Source organism: Schistocerca gregaria, chromosome 1 (genome assembly GCF_023897955.1).
Source record: "Schistocerca gregaria isolate iqSchGreg1 chromosome 1, iqSchGreg1.2, whole genome shotgun sequence".
NCBI lineage: Eukaryota > Metazoa > Arthropoda > Insecta > Orthoptera > Acrididae > Schistocerca > Schistocerca gregaria.
In genome coordinates, this window is record NC_064920.1 from 628,570,520 (window position 1) to 628,593,818 (window position 23,299).

A 23,299-nucleotide genomic window follows, 5' to 3' on the forward strand; every position below is an offset into this window, starting at 1 on the left:
GTATATGTAAGAGAAAAATTAACATTTGTGATAAATGGGAATGTTGCCCCAAAACGTAAAATTAACTGAACTATTACATCAGCAGTAGTTTGAAATAGTTTTATTTTCAGCATATAAATGTAAAAAAAATGTAACCAGTTTTTAGTTACTCGTATGGCACATCTTCTGGTGAAGTCTAATTTGGAAATAATATGTATGTGAGAATGTGTGCCATGTCAACTATGGGTGGTTGAATGATTTGTGCCACGTAATGCTACGTAGGGCTTAACCATGGGACCCAGCATCTTAGACTAAAACCAACCTGTACATCTGCCGGTAGCTGAAGTTCAATGTTACTGTCACGTCGTGTACCATAATGTGATAGGTATTTTTAACTGTCACTGTATGAAATACCAGTAACGTTGGGCCTACACTACCTAATTTATGACACTGCTAACCTCAGCAAGCAATTGTAGGGTGTTGCCACTGAATGCTGTGTGTTGTTTCTTATTTCATAATGAGTGAAGAGAGTTATCCCGATCTGTGACAGTTCAACTACGATCCTTATGTAACAAGAAGTGATCTTTATGACTGCATGTCTGTTCTGCTTTTGCAGAAACTCTGAGCATGAGTGTAGACTGGTTGCCCAGCAAGAGGCACAGCTTGCTTCTCTGTACCATCCATCTCCTCTGGTATTCAGAGGGCCAGTTCAATGACCAACAGCAAGTTTGTAGAGTAATTACTCACCCCAATAGGAACAGCAAACAAAACCTGTCTACATATTTTGACCACAATGAACATCTTCCCCTTTGTGCAAATACAGTTATCTTCAGTTCTACTTTGATGCTAAGTATCTGGTCAGTTCTATTTGCAGCAGTGTCAAGTATATATCAAATGGTTATGAATGCTCACTCGACAGAAACAATTATTTGTTGAAAACTTAAGCATAGCCAAAAGAAAAAAACAAGCAAAGACCACTTCACATAAAAACTACCATTTTACCAAAAGCAAACATTTCAATCAAAAAGCTCTCCAATCATTAAAGCCACTTCTTCAGACAAGCTGTGTGACAACACTGTACATTTGTACATCTTGTCATACAGAAACAAAACAATTTAGATGTGAACTGCATCAAAACAGGTGTGAAGGCATCTCCACATCTGAATTGTGATGCAACAGAAATACAGGAAATAATGAAAACTGTTAAGTCTCAGCCCCTCCTGGCCTAGATGCTTTCTTGCTAGAACTAAAGAGAATTGCCACGAGACAGTTGGCTCTTTTTAAATACTACTGAACTATAAAAAGATATGGAAAAATGGGCACTCTTAGTCGAAACCATTAGTTACACATACGAAGACTGAAAAACAGTTTAAACAAAGATTCCAAGACTTACCAAGCGGGAAAGCGCCAGTAGATAGGCACAATAAATAAAACACACAAACACATACACAGAATTTTTAGCTTTCGCAAATGGCGGTTGCTTCTTCAGGAAAGAGGGAAGGAGAGGGAAAGACGAAAGGATAAGGGTCTTAAGGGAGAGGGTAAGTCATTCCAATCCCGGGAGCAGAAAGACTTCCCTTAGGGGGAAAAAAAGGACAGGTGCGCACACACACACACACACACACACACACACACACACACACACACACATTGTCTGCTTGTGTCTGTATATGTGCTGATGGATGTGTGTGTGCGCGCGCACGAGTGTACACCTGTCCTTTTTTTCCCCCTAAGGGAAGTCTTTCTGCTCCCGGGATTGGAATGACTCCTTACCCTCTCCCTTAAAACCCTTATCCTTTCGTCTTTCCCTCTTTCCTGAAGAAGCAACCGCCGTTTGCGAAAGCTAGAAATTCTCTGTGTGTGTTTGTGTGTTTTATTTATTGTGCCTATCTACCGGCGCTTTCCCGCTTGGTAAGTCTTGGAATCTTTGTTTTTAATATATTTTTCCCATGTGGAAATTTCTTTCTATTTTATTTAGATCATCATTAATTTGAACCCAACTATTACGTTTGTTATTGTCTCTGTTGCATTTCGAAATCTTCTCTATCATCTTACTTACTCTTTTTTTGTTTGTACAAGTAGTTTCACTTTGTATTCATCTTCCCTTTTTCCGTAATCTACCATACATTTTATCCTGCCTAATTATACTCAATAACACGTAATTTACTTCCAAACCATAACCTAAAAATTTTTAACGCTTTCAACATAACCGCTGCTATAAAATCCACTGTTCCAAGTTTACAAAGATTTCGTGTAAACTAGTGAATACTATTTCACAGCTTCAGTTCCTTTCACCCATTAAACAACCATCTCAGGTATTTCCAACAACTTTCGTTTTATTTCCATTCCCGTTTTTCCCACATAACCGATCATTTTTTAGCAGCTTCCCACAGGTTTAAACGTTATTTCTTCATCAAACAATTGTTAGCCTCATTTTCATAACCTGCCAGTAAATAACCAGTCCTTTGAATACATTTACACGAATTTTTTATTTCAAAAAAAATTTTTCGAAACTTTTTTCGAAAAAAAAATTTCTTTTCCCGATAAAATTTTTTTTTTTCCGAAATTTTCCTGAACTCCCCCACCCTTTAACGTGTTTTGGAGACAACACAACTACCTAACCTTTGCACAGGATCAACATAGCAAGAAAATGTCTGCTTGTGTGTGTGTGTGTGTGTGTGTGTGTGTGTGTGTGTGCACCTGTCCTTTTTTCCCCCTAAGGGAAGTCTTTCTGCTCCCGGGATTGGAATGACTCCTTACCCTCTCCCTTAAAACCCTTATCCTTTCGTCTTTCCCTCTTTCCTGAAGAAGCAACCGCCGGTTGCGAAAGCTAGAAATTCTGTGTGTGTGTGTGTGTGTGTGTGTGTGTGTGTGTGTGTGTGTTTATTTATTGTGCCTATCTACCGGCGCTTTCCCGCTTGGTTAGTCTTGGAATCTTTGTTTATATATATTGTTTGAGTTGGGGTGGCACAACAACTTGCAAAAGAACCAAATTCTTATTAGTTCTTTGCCACATTATGGGAATTTTGTTATGGAAATAACTTAATTCATACTGACATACAAACAAAACTGCGTTACAACTTCTGTCTATTAAAAAATCCTTAACTCAACTATCGTTCAACAGAATGATTTCATACTTATTTTATTTTCTGGTGCACATTTTACAATGAACCTTTTACTTCATTTTAAGTATAAAATACTCAGCAATACTATCACTTTTGTACATGGAAAATCTTGCAGAAATTTTTCTTAATGTTTAGACTGTATCTGAAACTAAATAACAAAGAAAAAGAGTTAGGCAAAATCAAACTGTGGAAAATCCTTCCAGGACGGAATAATGGCAATATTATGGAAAGAATAGTTGCTAATCACCATATTGTGGGGTCACTGAGTTGCAAACAGGCACAATAAAAACCCTGTCGAACAAGTAAGCTTTCAGAAAAAAGGCCTTCATCTGAATTAGAGGCACGTGCGCACGCACACACCAGCTCTGCCTGCCGAGGCCAGACTACGGTTTTGTGCGCATGTGCAGTTTGTGTCTAAATCTGACACAAAGTCCTTTTTGCTTGAAAGCTTACTTGTTTGAGTGTCTTTTGTTGTGCCTATTTGCAACTCTACATCCCCGTTATATAGTGAGGAGCCACTATCCTTTTCATAATGTTGTCAAAAAGAATTTTTATCAACTGGAATGTCTCGAGAAAAGCTACAGCATATAACTCACTGTGGTAAAGTCTGTTGGTGAGCACTGACTCCCAGCTTGCATTTATCTTACTGAATCATGCCTGATTATATCTGGGGAAAATGGAGGTGTACAATCAAATGTACAGTACGGAATGAAGCAATGTTGGAAATGAAAAGCCTCACATTTGGAGCAGTAAAACTGTCTAGGAAAGATTAAGGTATATTGAAATTATTTGATTTTGTGACAACCTTAATTCTGGGACATACTTACGTTTCCCCGATTCAGAATAACGTTCACGCACATTATGGCGCACATCTGCTTTTGGCCGATCTGATTCTGGGCGGCGATCCTCACGTATTCTGTAGTTTGCAGGTCTTTCAAACCTACAGCATGAAATAAATTACAGATTTTTACTGTGATTAGTATGTGCATGCCAAAATAATTCCAAATACTAAGATCAAACATGAGACAGCTCATATCTCAATATTAAACAATGAACATTTTGGAAGAAAAAAGTGGCCACTTTGCATGTCATGCATTATTGACAAACCAGGTAATATGATTGGCTAAATATAAACCAAATATACACACAAACCTTGAAGTATCTTCATAGCGTCCAGATGGAGTGTCAAAGTGACGTTCAGTAGCAACTCTCTTTCTTTCATCTGGATATGCATCCCTCCGATCATCTGCTGGACGTTTAGCACTGCGTCTTGCTTCTTCCAATCTACACAGTAACATTTAAATCCACTTTAGTTAACAATAGTTCGAGTGGATTCACTGGACACCAGAAAGTACAGTGGGTTTATATACATAAGGCACACCGCCATGAGCAGGGATGTGGGGAGGTAGATTGGTTGGTTTAAAAAGGGAGGGGTGGTGGTGTAAGGGACCAAACTGCTTGGTCATCGGTCCGTTGTTCCTATTGCATCAATTCCACAAGGGAAAGAATAAAACAAACTAGAAATACGGCACAATGCCGAGTGGAAGAAAAATCCACAAGAACCACAGAAAAACAATGACCACTACCAGGAACAAAATAGGACAAGAAAAACAGAGACACAAAAAACAGGTAGAAGAGATTAAAACAGGAGAGCAGATTACCTTGGTTGGCTGACCACAAAAATAGAAGGATAAGTGAGCCACTCTGCAACAGATTAAAGTCTCTACCCTAAAAGCACTAGGGTGGAGGACACTCAGGGACACACAAACTTAGATCAAATGATGAAACCCACCCTCACATATAAAACCTAAAACCAAATCAGTTGATGAGGCATTGTCTGCTAAAATTACTGGTAACGAGTCCAGTAACCAAGGATGATATCTCAGAGCAGCCAAACTAGGAAGGCAGGGAGGGGGGTGGTGAACAGGGAGGTGGGGGGAGGGGGGGGGCAATGGAAGATGGATTGGTGTGGGATTCTGCATGGAGGATCCTTTGTAACCCTTAACTGCAATAATCACCAAACATTCAAACATTTTCTTTCATTTCACAACTCATCTGCCCTTACAATCCACTCCTACCACATCCCAATCCAGCTGTCCTTTGCAATATCTACGAAGCTGAGACATGACTTTCAAGCCATACATCCAGACACTCTGCCATGTTATCATCCTGTGGTTGCAACTAAAACCTTGGACTGAAAACACAAACTTCAATGGGTCTGTAGGCGCAAGAGTTGTTAGCCTCGTTTGAATGTGCAATCCATTGCATTTCAAAGTTTACTTCACTTCTGACTGAATTATTTGTCTTACTTGTTTTAGAAGCTTGCTGGTTTCAACACACAACATTTCCTTTTCTCAAAATAATGAATCAATCTTCAAACGCTTAACATGGAACAGAGGGAACAGTTTTATCTGCCAATATCACATTTTCTAATAGATTTGCAGAACAAATTTTAACAAAAATAATGTGTTTTCAAGAGATCTTTAATGCAGTGCATCAATTAAACTGCATATTTTCCTAATACACCTGTTTAATTATGAAGAGCACCACAATGGGAATTTAAGCTTCATGAACGCTTACATCAACATTGTGCCAGCTCAGCTTCCTCCCATCAGCCTATCAGAGCGCAGGATACAACAGCATTAAAATGATTTTCTAGTGGCACAACATGTGGTATCCGCCACACTTTCAAATAAGCATGCTGTCAGTTATGCTGCCGCATTTTCTATAGTCACTGCAACACAAGGACACTGCCATGAACGACTGTGATGCTACTAACAGATGGAAGCATCCCTTCCCAGAGTGCCAGTGGCAGGTGCACTCAAGTTTGAACATTCATGCCTTGACCTAATTTTGAGTCTGCCACTTGACTAACATTTTCAGATTCTCATAATGGCCAGGACTTGACATAATCTGGATGGACACTGTACTGAAGAGTGACAGATTTATAAATTTGTTGTACCTGTATGTATTTCTACATTCAAATCTACTGTTAGCAACTGACACAGCAACTTCAGCAACAAAGTTATACATTGCTCATACTATTTGATATTACATGCAGAATAAATTAATAATCTGAATTCTCTGTTCATGAATGGCATCTGTTCCTTGGTCGTGTAGGCACTGAAGAACCACACAGCATGCAAAGGAAGTCTTAACACAACAGAACACTGAAAATATTTTACTTCAAAGTTATATATAGAATAAAATAATTACAACTTAGTGAATGATGCTTATGGTGACAGACTGATCTGTAGCATAACCAAGATCTAGCTTAGGTTAAAAAATAGTAATTTTGCTGAAACTTGGCAAAGTTAATGAATGTGATTACCGAGAGGATGTCATAACACCTCTGCAGTATCATTTAAATCCTTCCATCTATCACAGGTGATGACAGTGATGATTGCATGACATCACATATCTTGAACTGGACTGCTTGATGAAAGCAAATGCAGTAAGTACTGTACTCAAATATGAATTTGTGAAACAAACATGCAGTTTTAATGATTTTCATATTTCTTCTTGCACATATACAACAGTGTAAGATTGCCCCAAAACATGTCATTTTTGGTACAATTGGTTTTGCAAAAGCGTCAGGGAATAATATGTTGGCAATACTAACTTACCTGAATGGGTCACTTCCTGTCAAATCAACACACTTTAAATAAAAATTTGACCTCACCCTCTTAGATTTTGCTGATAGTTGATATAGTGTGTGCCAAAACTAAGAAAAATACCAAATTTCAATTTTTTTCCTCAAACCATTCCAGATATATGGTCATGTAAATTTTTCAAAAACTGGCCAAAAATGTGTGATTATTTTAAGAGTGCAGGGCAGTGTTGTAATCCATTGAAGAAGTCCAGTCATTTTATTAGAGAGAAATTTCACAGCAAGGATGCCCAAATTATTTCCACAAATTTGTGATAAATTTAGGAAAGATGTAACCACATTGAAAAATAAACCAGAGCACATCAGTGATAAAAGTGTTTAAGAAGATTCTTCTGGATCAGAGAATCATCCGAGACCAAGACCCTGACTTCAATGCAACTTCAGTGGTTGTTCAAACACTTAACACTCACTTCAAGAGCTAGGTGAGACCCCAACTGATGGTAAAAAAGTAACATCTAGGTGTTACGCCAAATCAAAAGTGAAAAAAATCTCATTAGTGACACAAACTTTTTGTTGCTGCTGAAACTTCATCGCCAGATACTGATGAATCCGTTCTTCAAAATCTCAAAACAAACTTTAATAATTCTAAAGTAGAGCAAAAACCTTATGATTCATACAAGTTTACCTGAAAAGTGGAGTGTCAGAAAAATAATGAGGGAATTTAATGCTCCTAATTACATTCTTCGGCAGCCCAAAAAATTTTTGAAAGAGAAAGGATTCATGGAAGGTCCAAACCCAAAACCAAGGAAGTGTTTACCAACAGAAACTGTCAAAACTGTACATTCATTTCATGAAAATGATGAAGTTAGGGCTTAACATAAAAATAAGTTTCTCTAAATTTGCTAAGTTGAGACCGAACATTGTGTATTTGCTGCCTGGAGTGACACACACACACACACACACACACACACACACACACACACACACACACACACACACACACACACACACACCCCTCACCGAAACGTAAAATCAATGATAGAAAATGCCAAACTAAATAGAGTAACAAACAGCAATTAAACAATTATACACAGTGCATTGCTAAAATGCTTTGCAACTGATTATCATCAGTGGATTACAACATAGAAAACTGAATATTGCCCAGTAGAAACGGTCATAGGTAAAATTTTACAAGACTCTTTTGATAAAAACTTAATTGAACAAATTCAGTTCAGACAGTGGATGTCAGTTGACAGCTGTAATTTGGAAATTGTTCAGAAGACATTTATTTTGTAGTAAGATGTCTACTTCGATTCAGCATAACTTCATTGCCAAGCAACAATGAACATTCCTAACTTCACAAGAGAAAACCTTATGGAGGGATCTGTATTTGTTGTCATATGTGATTTTTTGGAAAATTATAGTTTAGTTCTACAGGATGAAGCTGAGTTATCCTTTTGGTATATATTACAAACAGTAAGACAAAATTGAGCATATGAGCTTGCCTTGAGCACAATCTAGTTGCAGTTTACACCTTTCAAAAGAAGCTTATTTATTATCCAACAAATTTCAAAAGCTTATACTATATTCTGACAGTTCCGTTTCTCAGTACAAAAATAAGAAAAACTTCCTGAACCTTGAGGAAGACTTCAACATAAAAGCTGAGTGGCACTTTTCAGTCAAAGAACATGGGAAAGGGCCTCGTGATGGAGTAGGGGGTTCAGTTAAGAGACTGACAGCTCGTGCAAGTTTGCAAAGGCCATACCAAAATAATATTCAAACCACACGAGATTCATTTGCGTAGGCAGTAGATAATACCACAAATGTTGATTTTGTGTATTCCAATCAAAAAGACTATGCTGCTTCAGAAATATTATTAAGAAGCCGGCTTGAAGAGGCATAGACAATCAAAGGAACACAGCAATTTCAAACTTTCATTCCCAACATTACACTTTTCAGGTGATATACAGAGTTGGGAGGGGGAAGTAACTACATCACTTGACAAACTAAAGTTACAACATGTATCAGGCTATGTCACCACTGTATATGGCAGAAACTGGTGGCTTGGTTACATTTTAGAGGAGGGGGGGGGGTGTAAACAAAGAACTTTATTAAGTGAAAATAACTTTTCTTCATCCATGTGGACCAGCTAAGTCATTCTCCTATGCAGATGTCCTGTGCGTGTCAGTCGTGGATGTTCTCACAAAAGTAAATCCATCTACTCTGACAAGGAGAACATGCATTCTTCATGAAAGTAATGTAAACCAAGCCCAGTCCACTTTATTAAAACATAATTTGTGAAGTTCCAAGACAGTTTATTGGGAAACTGCTTTCAACTCAAAACTTAATTTTTGTTTCAGGTTAGTGTTAATGTATACTTAATAAAAAGTTGTTTCAAACTTACTGTTGGTACCTATTATGTTAATTTAGCTATGTATAGATACCTGTTACTCAAAAACACGCATTGTGTATTTAATTTTTTTAATAGTTGTATTCCAAATATCATGGACCAGAACTATTATGTAAAAACTTTTACTTTTTCATACGTTATTTCAGTTTGTACTTAAATGCTCAAATTTTTTTTTGTTTTATCAGGTAATACACTGTTCCTTAAGTTGTATGAAATTAAAATAAGCAATCAATTATAAAATATGCTGGTAAGTTTTGTTTCATTCAGGTGATGTTTTGATATTTCTAATACTTTTTTAGTTGCCTTTCAGTATATTTTAATGAAATTCCTGTTTGTTAAAGGTCAATTTAGTCGAACTATGGCTGTTGGTGAAAAACAAGAGTCCGGATTTTTTTCTTCTTCCCAAAACAATGAACCCATCACCATCCCACATTTATATTTTACCATGTGATTTACAACAGTATGAAGTAATTGTTGAAATATTTTGAAAATTTTCAATTACGTACTTTTCCTAAAAAAATTAAATCAAAATATTAATTAGTATTTTGAAAAAGATTATTAATTAGAAGCTATGTTTTGTGTTATATCCCTGGACAAATCATGCAAAATGACACCTTTCCCAGTTCTCTAGCTTAATTAGAGCAGCTCCTAGGGCAATGAAAGGAAAAAAAGTCCATTCAAACATTTATGGCTGGTTTTTGGAAAGTTTACATAGCCATATTTCAGGAATGGTTTGAGATAAAAAAAATTTAAATCTGGAATTGTTCTTAGTCTCAGCACCCAGTATACTAAATTTTAGCAAAATCTAAAATGGTGAGGTAAAATAGGTGTGTTGATCTGACATGGAATGACTATACAGTTTGAAGCAAGGAGAGTATTTTTAATCAGACTTGACGTCTAGGGCACGAATACTTTAAGCGTTGTCGTGATGTAGGAACCACACGCCAGAATCCCACAAAGCCAGACGTTTTCGCGACAAACTTCTGCAAAGCCGTTTCATAACCTCCAAATAAAATTGTTGGTTTACCGTCTGGTTTTCAGGGACAAATTCAGAGTGTACGATCCTTTTTATGTTAAAAAACAGATCAACATCGTTTTAACATTAGATTTCACTTGTCGAGCTTTTTTTGGTTGATGTGGGCCAGGTGACTCATTGTAATGACTGTTTAGTATCTGGATCGTACCCACAGCACCATGACTCATCACCTGCAATGATTTTGTTGAAAAAAATGTGGATTATCTTTGAATGCGTCCATTTCAAGACAGGCTTGAACGCGACGATCCCTTTGATCTCTGGTAAGAAGCTTCGGAACTAATTTTGCTGCCACTTTTCGCAGCCCCAAATCGACTGTCAAGATGTGCTGAATTGGGCTCCAGGACAATCTGGACAAGTTCTCGAGTTGGTCGATTGTCCTGTGTCGATCTTCACTGATGAGATTAAGGATTTTGTCGAAGCTGTCTTCGCTTCAAGCAGCCGAAGGTCGACTGGAATGGGGCTGATCTTTAGTCACCATTTCTCCCTTTTTAAATTGAGAAAACCATTCGTACACTGCATTTGACAAAGAGCATGGTCTTTGTAGGCTGTCTGAATCATCGCAACAGTTTCTGCTGCGTTCTTGCCAAGCAAGAAACAAAACTTCACAACCACACTTTGTTCGTGTCACGTCTGCACTGTACGCACACTCAAAGAACTGCCAAAGAAACCACACTTCTCACTATTGGGTGACGCTGCGTGGCAGAATGACTCAGCAGCGCTCCTACTACAACCCTCTGGAGGCGCAACCTGCTACTACAAGTACATGATGTGCAGCATTACGATTATGATTACTTTTGGGTCCCCCTTGTATAATGGAAATGGAAGAGGATGTAGGTGGAGACGAAATGTGAGATACGATATTGTGCGAAGAGTTTGACAGAGCACTGAAAGATCTAAGTTGAAACAAGGCCTTGAGAGTAGACAACATTCCATTAGAACTACTGATGGCCTTGGGAGAGCCAGCCCTCACAAAACTCTACCGTCTGGTGAGCAAGATGTATAAGACAGGCGAAATACCCCCAGGCTTCAAGAAGAATAATTATTCCAATCCCAAAGAGAGCAGGTGTTGACAGACGTGAAAATTACCGAACTATCAGTTCAATAAGCCACGGCTGCAAAATACTGACACGAATTCTTTATAGTCGAATGGAAAAACTGGTCGAAGCTGACCTCGAGGAAGATCAGTTTGGATTTCATAGAAATGTTGGAACACATGATGCAATACTTACCCGACGACTTCTCAGAAGCTAGATTAAGGAAAGGCAAACCGACATTTCTAGCATTTGTAGACTTAGAGAGAGAAAGCTTTTGACAATGTTGACTGGAATACTCTCTTTCAAATTCTGAAGGCGTCAGGAGTAAAATACATGGAGTGTAAGGCTATTTACAATTTTTACAGAAAGCAGATGGCATTTATAAGACCCGAAGGGCATGAAAGGGAAGCAGTGGTTGGGAAGGGAGTGAGACAGGGTTGTAGCCTCTCCCCAACGTTATTCAATCTGTATATTGAAGAAGCAGTAAAGGAAACAAAAAGAAAAGTTCGGAGTAGGTATTACAATCCATGGAGAAGAAATAAAAACTTTGAGGTTCACCAATGGCATTGTAATTCTGTCAGAGACAGCAAAGGACCTGGAACAGCAGCTGAACAGAATGGACATTGTCTTGAAAGGAGGACATAAGATGAACATCAACAAACACAGAACAAGGATAATGGAATGTAGTCGAATTAAATCAGGTGATGCTGGGGGAATTAGATTAGGAAATGACAAAGTAGTAAAGGAGTTTTGCTATTCAAAATAACTGATTATGGTCGAAGTGGAGAGGATATAAAATGCAGACCGGCAATGGTAAGGAAAGCATTTCTGAAGAAGAGAAATTTGTTAAAATTGAGTATAGATTTAGGTGTCAGAAAGACTTTTCCCAAAGTATTTGTATGGAGTGAAACATGGACAATAAACAGTTTGGACAAAAAGAGAATATAAGCTTTTGAAATGTGGCGCTACAAATGCTGAAGATTAGATGGTTAGATCACACAACTAATGACGAGTTATTGAAAAGAATTGGGGAGAAGAGAAATTTGTGGCACAACTTGACTAGAAGAAGGGATTGGTCTGTAGGACATGTTCTGAGGCATCAAGGGATCACCAATTTACTACTGGACAGCAGTGTGGAGGGTAAAAATCAGATGGAGACCAAGAGATGAAAACACTACGCAGATTCAGAAGGATGTAGGTTGCAGCAGGTACTGAGAGATGAAGATGCACAGGAGTAGCATGGAGAGCTGCATCAAACCAGTCTCAGGACTGGAGACCACCACCCCCACAACAACAACAACAACAACAACAACAACTACTACTACTACTACTACTACTACTAAAGAGTTAAAGATCCCAACACCTTTAATAGTAATCCTATTTTTGAGCTTCCGTTCTTAAAAATCAAGGATTTAACTTTTTTATATAGTCAAGAGCAGTTCCAATTTAAAATTATTTAATACAAATATTTAATCCAGAAGAAATGAACAAAAATGTCTAGTAGCAACAGAACAGCTTACTAAGAGCCCTTAATCCAAATAAATAAGCTGCAGTAGTGTTCTAAATACTGTGGTGCACCAGAATCTTATTCAAATGTGCTGAAATGCAGAAAGATCTAGTACATAATTCTGGAGAAACAATTCATTCACTTAATGATTTCCATCACTAGAAAATTCCAATTAAAGAAAGAGTCAGAAGAAAACAGCATAGTACCTTATTTGCTGTCTTAGTAACTCCTCCCGTTCTCTTTCCAAATTCTCACGTTCACGACGCTGACGTTCTCGTTCTAAGCGCAGTACTTCAGCACGTTCCCGTTCCACGCGCTCCCATTCCAAACGCAACTTCTCCTTCTCCCTGGAAGACAATCTTACAATAATAATCCGACAAATTCAGGCTTGCAGCTGGTCAAAGTCGTTGACAGATCACCTGTAGAAGACTGGCAGGTGCCCAGTCGAAATATGGGATGAACGAAACAACGACCAGCTACAAGGGCGAAATTTGTTTGAACATTCAATTCACTGGGAAGATTTGAAAATTTGTCCTATAAAATAATATTCTGTACTGTAACTGCAGTTATTAATAAAAAAAAATCTTTATGATTAAGTTTTATAAAGGTGTTTTATACCTCTCAAGCTTTATTGCCAACTCCCGTTGTTGCCTCTCTATCTCACGCTGCCGTGCAGCTTCTTCAGTTCGACGACGTTCTTCCTCTCGCAGTTCTCGTTCCCGTTCCCGTAACCTCTGCCTCTCACGTTCCTCCTACACAAATGTATATCACCTTAAGTTGTTTTTAGAGGCGCACGATTAGAGGAACTGTTGCAAGCTAATCAATTCTAGCAAGGTTTTTTGAAAGCAGTTACGAGCAAAAATATAACTCCACCTCTTACAAATATTAAACACAATTTAAACTAGTAGGGGGGAGGGGGGGGGGGGGGACGACTATGCAAGAATTCATAATTCATTTTGGGCTTATATGGCAATTACATACGGCCATAAGTGTTATTCTCTATAGGCTAATTTAATATCTGACTGCTGTTAAATGGGCAATCTTACCTCTAATGTAACATTAGTATTTAGTTTTTAATTGAATATAGTGACACAAAAATTCTCATATTATCCAGGTATCCTGACAACCAGAGTTATGTATAATCTGCTAAAAGAAAGACCTGCTCTCAAATCGCAAGTATTAAAACAGTATTACACACACAGAAACTTCCTACTAATACTTATAGCTGGTGCTGTTATTCTGTTTTCACAGTTACAGAGGCTGTGACAACAGTCAGCACATTACAAGATTCCACAAAAGAAACCATCCATGTTCTGATTCAATGCTACAAAGAAAAAAGTGGTACAGCGACTAAAGAGAGAAGGGTGTGGGATTTGTGGGGGAAGAGGGGGTTGGGGGGTGGCAAATATTTACACCAACAATTTCCTTCGCCTTTGAAATTACAGGATTCATCAGTGAAATTCCACATTTTTACTGAACTGCAACGTAAGTTACCACTTGCTTCCATGCCTTCCAATCATAGTGCTTTAAGATTTCAGCAGTAGGGCTGTTGATAAACATCAATATATCAATATTTTTTCCAAAATATATCTAATGTATCTGCGATATTTTTTCCCCATATACTGATACACTGATAATGAAATGGCAATATTAAATGCAGATATTTTTATTTTATATTCTATTTTTCTCACTATTTTTAATAAGTATTTGATATTATTGTTTTGAAATTGTAGTAGAACATAAAGGGGTCTTCCTACTTTTTGTGCTTTCATCATGTCCAGTCTCTCTCTTTGACAGTGTAAAGCAAGTATAGGTGGCACTAAGAATGGGGGGGGGGGGGGGGGGGCTGTACAAGTGGAATAACATGATATCTGATGCGAATTGCATTAAAAATAAAATATTTAACACAACTAGTGCCACCATTTTTCAAAAATAGTTGCTGAAAATGATGAACAGAAATCTGAATGACAAGATTGGTCTTTGCAGTGGGCTGAGATGTTTGAGGGAAAATATTTTAATTGGTGCCTGGTGCTACCAATAGAAACCGCAACACAGTTTTGACACCACAAATCTAAATTGCTAACATTCGCAGATATGAAAAAACAGGAACGTTGACATCAAGTGTTCCGGACAAATCCAATGCGACTATACCAAATGATGGACCTGTCCGACACCTTTTATTGTGCTATTTACATGCAGTTACCATTGTTATCTAAGAGGTTACGCCAAGCATGATCATGCATTGTTTTCCTTTCAATTCTTGCTCTAAAGGATGTAAACAGGCTCCTAGCTTGTTGACATACAGAATATCTAATAATAAATCAATGCTTAAATTTACAGCTCTAAAACCGGCAGTATATTGGCAATGTGCAGCCAACCTTTTCATAGGCCTCTATGTCGATATTTGTTCTGTCATATCAATATATTTTTCGCTGTATCGATGGGCCGATATTGGAGAAAAGCTTTAGGAGAAATTGAAATGCTTTATTAAAATATAAGCACATAGCCCAACCAACACAGCGTAGCTTTTCGCAGTTTCCCTATCACCAGGTGGGGGTGGGGGAAACTTAATTCTACAGAAATTAGTTTATTAATATCAAAACTGCTAGTTATTTAAAGTAAAAATTGGATCTTTACTTCTTCCTAAAGGCTGAGGTTTGCTTGTTACACTAAAATTATAGTAGAAAGAACATTTGGCCTCAGAATATTCTTGATAACCATCACGAAAATAGTGGGTTTTGAATGTGACATTCAACAGATGTATTCCCTAAATCAATGGACATTACTATAATGTTTATCTGGTTGTGATGACAATGGAGAAATGGACTGTGACTTTTTTGTCTCATTAGATGTACAACCGCCAAGATTTCTCAAAGCAATAAATAAAAATCAATACATTGTAATATCGAGCTGCCTGATTATTTGTGAATACATCATTTGTCTTCTGTCTCTTTCATTTTGATTCTTTTACTCTGGATGTGTAGTTCAGGTCAGAAGACATCACATTACTAGCGTTTAAGCATATAGCAATCGATCTTCATGACTGCAGGCAGATTCCACAGATCATGTGCTGATTTAGTGATAGAGATGTAAAACGTCGAAAAAGTTAGACGTTAAGCTCCTCTCTTTACACTCATTGATGTTATAGTCATGGATTTTAAACTATGGTGACTTCTCAACATTTATTTTGCTCTTGTGATACAATTGTCTTCACACACAATATATATATATATATATATATATATATATATATATATATATATATATATATATATATATATATATATATATATATAAGACAAATGATGTATTCCAAATAATCAGGCAGCTCGATATTACAATGTATTGATTTTTATTTATTACTTTGAGAAATCTTGGCGGGTGTGTGTGTGTGTGTGTGTGTGTGTGTGTGTGTGTGTGTGTGTGTGCGCGGGCGCGCGCGATACATCGAGGGTTATAATGTTTTAGTTATCAGTTAAGGGGAAGAGGAAGGGTGTTGGGATGGGGGGAGACGAGGACACAGGTGAGAGAGGCGCGCGGGCGAGAGGGCGGGAGATGAGAGAGGCGCGCGGGCGAGAGGGCGGGAGATGAGAGAGGCGCGCGGGCGAGAGGGCGGGAGATGAGAGAGGCGCGCGGGCGAGAGGGCGGGAGATGAGAGAGGCGAGAGGGCGGGAGATGAGAGAGGCGCGCGGGCGGGAGATGAGAGAGGCGCGCGGGCGAGAGGGCGGGAGATGAGAGAGGCGCGCGGGCGAGAGGGCGGGAGATGAGAGAGGCGCGCGGGCGAGAGGGCGGGAGATGAGAGAGGCGCGCGGGCGAGAGGGCGGGAGATGAGAGAGGCGCGCGGGCGAGAGGGCGGGAGATGAGAGAGGCGCGCGGGCGAGAGGGCGGGAGATGAGAGAGGCGCGCGGGCGAGAGGGCGGGAGATGAGAGAGGCGCGCGGGCGAGAGGGCGGGAGATGAGAGAGGCGCGCGGGCGAGAGGGCGGGAGATGAGAGAGGCGCGCGGGCGAGAGGGCGGGAGATGAGAGAGGCGCGCGGGCGAGAGGGCGGGAGATGAGAGAGGCGCGCGGGCGAGAGGGCGGGAGATGAGAGAGGCGCGCGGGCGAGAGGGCGGGAGATGAGAGAGGCGCGCGGGCGAGAGGGCGGGAGATGAGAGAGGCGCGCGGGCGAGAGGGCGGGAGATGAGAGAGGCGCGCGGGCGAGAGGGCGGGAGATGAGAGAGGCGCGCGGGCGAGAGGGCGGGAGATGAGAGAGGCGCGCGGGCGAGAGGGCGGGAGATGAGAGAGGCGCGCGGGCGAGAGGGCGGGAGATGAGAGAGGCGCGCGGGCGAGAAGGCGGGAGATGAGAGAGGCGCGCGGGCGAGAAGGCGGGAGATGAGAGAGGCGCGCGGGCGAGAAGGCGGGAGATGAGAGAGGCGCGCGGGCGAGAAGGCGGGAGATGAGAGAGGCGCGCGGGCGAGAAGGCGGGAGATGAGAGAGGCGCGCGGGCGAGAAGGCGGGAGATGAGAGAGGCGCGCGGGCGAGAAGGCGGGAGATGAGAGAGGCGCGCGGGCGAGAAGGCGGGAGATGAGAGAGGCGCGCGAGCGAGAAGGCGGGAGATGAGAGAGGCGCGCGGGCGAGAAGGCGGGAGATGAGGGGCGGTAGGTGCGAGCGCGCGCGCTTGTGAGAGAGAGAATGTTTATTTTTTAGAATTTTGTAATTTGTCATTAGATGAAATGTCTGGAAAACCTTTAATTTTGGATTTTGTTTCCAAGTTATTCATTTTAAAAGTTTGCAAAATTGTGCAATTTTTGCCACGTTTCAAACATTAAAATGCCCATATCTCATAGGAAACAAACAATCGAAAATCTTGGATGCGACTCAGTATATCTGCTAAATGATGAGTAACAGCTATCCATATCTCAAAGACCTAAAATTTATACCATTCTCTTCCATTTATTATAGGTTTTAAATATATTGCTGTTCGACCAAATTCATTAAATTGGTAAATTTTCCCAAACCAAAACTTCCTTAAATTTTGAAAATTTAAAAATATTTTATTTTGAAGTAAGTGCAGGGCAATCTTGCACTATTTGTTAAGCATAGTTTAGACGACGACATTGTGTTGTGCCACTAGTTGGAAGAAATGAGTTGCACGCAAATGGTTTCATGTTTGACTGTAGGCACGGCGCCACCAGCATACACTTCAGTTTCGTCATTTTGAGGGTCTCCTAGTCGTGTCTGAAATGAAAGTTTTGGCAGCTGCATGTCACACGAGTTGAGATGGAGAAAAATTTAGATGCGTGGAATCACTGCATAAGAAAAATAATAAGAAACGTATTTTAATTCATGACTGGATGAAGAACAGACATCAGCTCGGTTGCTCAGCATCCTTGCTGAAATAATTTATAATGGAGGACCCCAGCAGCTCTTTCAGTTATCTTAGAATGTCACCAGAACTGTTCACATTTCTTCTAAGTACAGTTAGCACGTGAAAAGGAGTACTGTTGCCAGAACTGAAATTAATTAATTATATTGCATGCATTACGATCGAGAACACTCGGCGTATTATAAGATGCGGTTTTAGTTGGTGATGGCACTTTTCATTAACACCAATAATTATTAACATTAACAGTAATAATATTTCAAAGTAGGCCACATTAAGCAAAGAATGGTTTGCAAACTATTATCTTGAAGATAGATCTGTACAGTTGCAATATTTCAAAATAATAACATGTGAATGGGGAATACTGCTGCTACGTTTTAAATAGATGAATATTGAATAAAGAATGCAGTTTCTCAATTTGTGTAGCCTTCCCTCCTGTCAACAGTATTCCTTAAAGAGCCAGCCACCTCAAACGACGGGATTTTAGCCTTGTAGACAAGAGCATTGTCACATCTAGAATTACTCACTTGTATTTTTCTTAATTCAGTTGTGTATGTGCTCCTAACCGAATAAATTTTGGCCTGCAGCTCAGACACTGTCAAACCATCTATGTTCTGATCGCACATGATGGTCTCAGGAGCTGCAATATGTTGCGTATTTTTGTAATCAGCATCACCGAAATGCCTTAAACACCTATGCAAAGCACAGATATCCAAAAGCGAACATTATTCTCTGTCCCCCAGTTCATATTTCAGTTTGTCTACACTCTACGAACACACACAACCCCAAAATTCATGCAACTAGTGTCGCCGAAGTTGGAACACGCCGAAAGTGTTTAGTTTCACCAACTAGTTGCACAAACGTGCACATGTGCAGTGGCCGGTAGCATAGTTGCCTGCAACCTAGTGTCATCGTGTAAACTAGGCTTTAATGTGTGCCAAATTTCATGACAGTATTCTATAGGGAAGATGTGAAAATAAATTTTATTTTACTGCCATTTGTACAGGCAACAATTAATCTACACTATGCTTGCAAGCTGGTTCATAAAACTATTGTTGAAATGAAATTACGGAGTATTAATTTAGCACACTGTTTTATCCTTTTAAAATTCTACTAAGCTATGGCATATAACAAAAATACTGTTAGGATAATATGCATTTTTAATTTATATAATGTAGCAAAACAAATTTCTGTTGACAGTAATTCACTTCAATAAATGAATCACCAAAGCACTGTGAGAGAAAACTGGACCAGGCTGCTGTATACATTAACTCATTAAGCACATGTGCTCAGGTGATAAAGTGGCAGGAAAGTACTGGTGTCGCAATTTAAAATGCTTATTACCTAATAAAATGATGAAAAGCACATGTTGGAATACGGTCAAGTACCAAGCATAGCCAAGTGGAATACTGTACTTATATTCCGACATGTGCTGTTCAGTTCAGCACCTTATTGGGAAATTTGGCATTTTTAAATCATGACACTGGCTCAGTTGGGCACTGTCGCACGAGCATGCAGTGGCTCCATAAATGCACATAAAATGAAAGTCATACTGGTTTTCTTAACATTCCTATTAGTTGTGGAAGCACAGTATTATCAAATATTTACGTACTTCCAACCGTTCGGGGTAAAGCATATATGCTATCAGTTACTTCTAAATGACAAATGATGAGCATGCAGCACAAGAAAGCATCTTGGCAAAAAGATTTTATAAAGCTATAGCAGGCACATGGACTCCAAGTATCATGCATTTATTCTTAGAGCAAAGGTAAAGCAAAAACTGTTTCCGATTTTAAGGACTATTGATTTTCCGATGCTGCATGCTTTTGAATAGCTTACAGGACTTGTTGCTTGTGCACTACCAAAAAAGAAGTAAACACTTTATTTGTGTGTTATACAACACCATTTTATGCAAATCTAGAATTACGGGTTTCGTCCCTCACTCCACTGACATGTCTTCTGACTAGACTGGATGTGTTTCAAATGGATTTGTTTTATCCACAATGTCATCCAAAAGAAAGCAGAACTGATTCATTTGCATCGAACAAGAAAAGAAAATCATTAGCTCTGTAAGGTATAGGTAATATTATCAAAGACTTTGAAGTAAAATTTAGAAGTTGTGAACTGGCAAAGCAGCTTGATCTAATAGAATTGACAGTTAAGACATTTATAGAAGGTAAAGAAAACATTCCTGAATTCGTGAAACATGCGTAATCTTTGAATTCAAGTAGTGTTCGTAAATGCCTTGGTACTATCATTCAGATGGAAACAATGTTACAATTACAGTGTGATAATGTAAGAGTGAAAAATCGTCATGTTGATCAGAACACAGTGTGCTCTCAAGCTAAGCTGATTTTTAAGAGATCGAAAGACACTGAGGAAGTGGACAAACAAGGAATATTTAAAGCTAGTAACAGTTGGGAACCTGATTCGGAAGTTGTCATAATTTGCATAACACCGTAGAAAGTGGAGAGGTGGCAAGCATTGCTAAAGAGACTTTCACACTACCAGACAAACTCAGGGCACTGACAGGAAATGGCTATATCAGACATAATGTATTCAACATACTTAAACTGGTCTGCTCTCGAGGAAGACGCCTAAAAGAACTTCTACCACGCTGAAGAGAAAACATTTCCAAATTTAATGCCAACGAAGATCAATTGACAGTGAAGGTTGGTGTGAATGCAGCTGGTGATTGTAAATTAAAACCTCTTATTGCTCAGAAAATACACAAGCTTAAAAGCTACATCTAAAGCTAGGTTGCCTGTGATTTGGAAGTCAAATGCTACAGCTTGGGTGACAGCTATCCTATTGAGAACTGGTCTGGTTATCACTTGACATCCATAATCTAATGCTATTGCCAATTATAACACATCAATTTAAAGTGTTGCTATTAATCGACAACACCCAAGTTCATTGTCCTGTTACTTTAATTTTGATCCACATGTGAAAGGTGTATTTTTGCTACTGAATACAACCCGCTTGCTTGAACCAATGGACCAAGGAGTCATTAAAACATTTACAGCTTACTGCAAGACACGATCGTTTGCACATCTACACTAAGCTATGAGACAAAACCAACTCTCAAAGACTTTTGGAAGCAATTTAGTGTTTTAGATGCCGTGAGACCTGTTGCACAATCTTCGAACGAAATTTCACAAAAAAAAACATTGCATGGTGCCTGGAAATATCTGTGTCCCAGGGGGATCTTGAGCAACCTGATAATGTGATTGAAGAGAAAGTTGATCTTGCCAGACAAATTTTGAGGTGGATGACGACGATGACGACATTCACGAACTGCTGAATTCACATAATCAGGAGCTGACGACTGATTAGTATACAAAGTGTGAGTAAGCGCAAATCATTGAAAAACTTGATTCTTTAGCCCCAGTTCAATGAGAATCTCAAATAACAGAAGGCCTACTTTCCACTGGAAATATGTTATAAATTTTATAGGAGGGGGGGGGGGGGGGGGGCGGCGGCGGCACGAATGCCAACCATATGTGGATTTCTACTACCTAACAGGAAATAATAAATTTGCCTTTGCCTTTTGCGGGCAAGTGGTGTTCTGACTGAGATACCCAAGTATGGCTCTCAACCCATCTTCACAGTCGTAATTTCGGCAATACCTCGTACCTTTCACACTTCACAGAAGCTCTCCTGCAAAACTAGCACTCCTGGAAGAAAAGATACTGTGGAGACATAGCTTGGTCACAGCCTGAGGGGTGTTATGAGAATGAAATTTTCATTCTCCAGCAGAGCGTGCTCTGATACGAAACTTCCTGTTGGGTTAAAGCTGTGAACCCAACAGAGACTCAAACTCAGGACCTTTGCCTTTCATGAGCAAGTGCAGGTACTTACCTGCAAATGGCAAAGGTCTCGAGTTCAAGTCTGTTCAGCACACAGCCTTAATCTGCCAGGAAGTTTCAAAATAAATGTTATTAAAATATGCTCCCTCTGACGCACGATCATGAAATTTGGCACTCTTGTTAACAAATAATGTTCCATTAACATTTTTTCCTTTCAAAACAAACAAAACTGATTTTGAAATTTTCAAAAATTAAAAATTAACTTAATCTGAGAAAACTGAACATAATTATGATTGTTAATTAGGACATGTTTTCAAAGCTTGTCAGAAAATGAATGAAAAATTGTTTGAATTGATGTCTGTACGTCAAATAGTTTGAGATATGGTGATTTCAAGGTTCATATTATACAAATTGCATAGGTTTGAAGTTTCAAAAATGAAATGTCCAAAATATTTTTAATTTGCAATTTTTCATGCATACTACTACTACTACTACTACTACTACAAATACACAAAAAATATCAAAATCTGACACGTCAAGAACCAGACCATTGGTTGATTTCACATAGATTGACCCTTTACAGGAATGGTGTGAATTGCAGAAAAATATCAATAGTGGGAAATTGCTTTTTAAGCACTTATTATTCATGAAAAAATTAAATTTGTTTTAGTTTCTTCTAGTGATTTTTTTATCTGGTGGTCATTATGTCTGTCTTTCTACAGTCCCATCTGTCCAGTTTCATCCAAGAACTAGCTAACAAATAAACCCCAAGCATAATGCAGCACCAACTTTTTGAAAGACTACCCATGGCTGAGGAAGAGAGAAGAGAGAAAAATAAGACGCCGTCAGAGCATGTATATTGGTGTACAGATAAAACTTCATGAGCCACACTACTTTTTGAAAAACCATACAGAATTGTGGAAATGTATCCATAAAAAAACCTCTTGAGTTAAGCTACCATTTGCATCGAACTGCACAGCTGTCTCTAGCTCGGTTCCTTCGAAATAAACTTTTGTTGTCAAGTAAAAACTTTATGATTACGCTATATATCTGGATCATATCTGCTATATAGTATGCTAAAAATGTTTTTTGAAAGAAAAATGTGGAACACAGTGTAGTTAGCAATATGCGGTTGGCTAATTCTGTAAGATTGTGGATGCAAAGAGATACTTGTGTTCTACAAACATCATCACAATGTTAAAAGTATATAGATATTAGGTAGCATAATGAATTCTGTAGGCCAATATTGTTAATTTCAGATGTTCTGATGGGTGCCATCTTAACTCTTCAGAAATTGAGACATATTTTAAAATTTGTGCCAATAGTTTGACAATCATGACTGTATTTGAATAATTGATACATCATCTGATATTCTAGGGGGGGAAGACGGAGTGGGTGGTGGGGGGTGGCGATGTGCACAGTACATC

At 39.1% G+C, this 23,299-nt stretch overlaps 1 protein-coding gene across 2 annotated transcripts in view; it reads right to left on the reverse strand.

Moving 5' to 3' along the window:
• Window positions 1-23,299, reverse strand: part of LOC126359790 (scaffold attachment factor B2-like) — a 128,100-nt gene that overhangs the window by 17,620 nt on the left and 87,181 nt on the right. For both annotated transcript variants that reach the window (XM_050007657.1, XM_050007658.1), the window contains exons 12-15: window positions 13,320-13,453; window positions 12,908-13,048; window positions 4,257-4,388; window positions 3,932-4,044 (exon numbers count right to left, since the gene is read on the reverse strand). In XM_050007657.1, coding sequence (XP_049863614.1) covers window positions 3,932-4,044; window positions 4,257-4,388; window positions 12,908-13,048; window positions 13,320-13,453 — 520 coding nt within the window. The remainder of the gene's footprint in view (window positions 1-3,931; window positions 4,045-4,256; window positions 4,389-12,907; window positions 13,049-13,319; window positions 13,454-23,299) is intronic.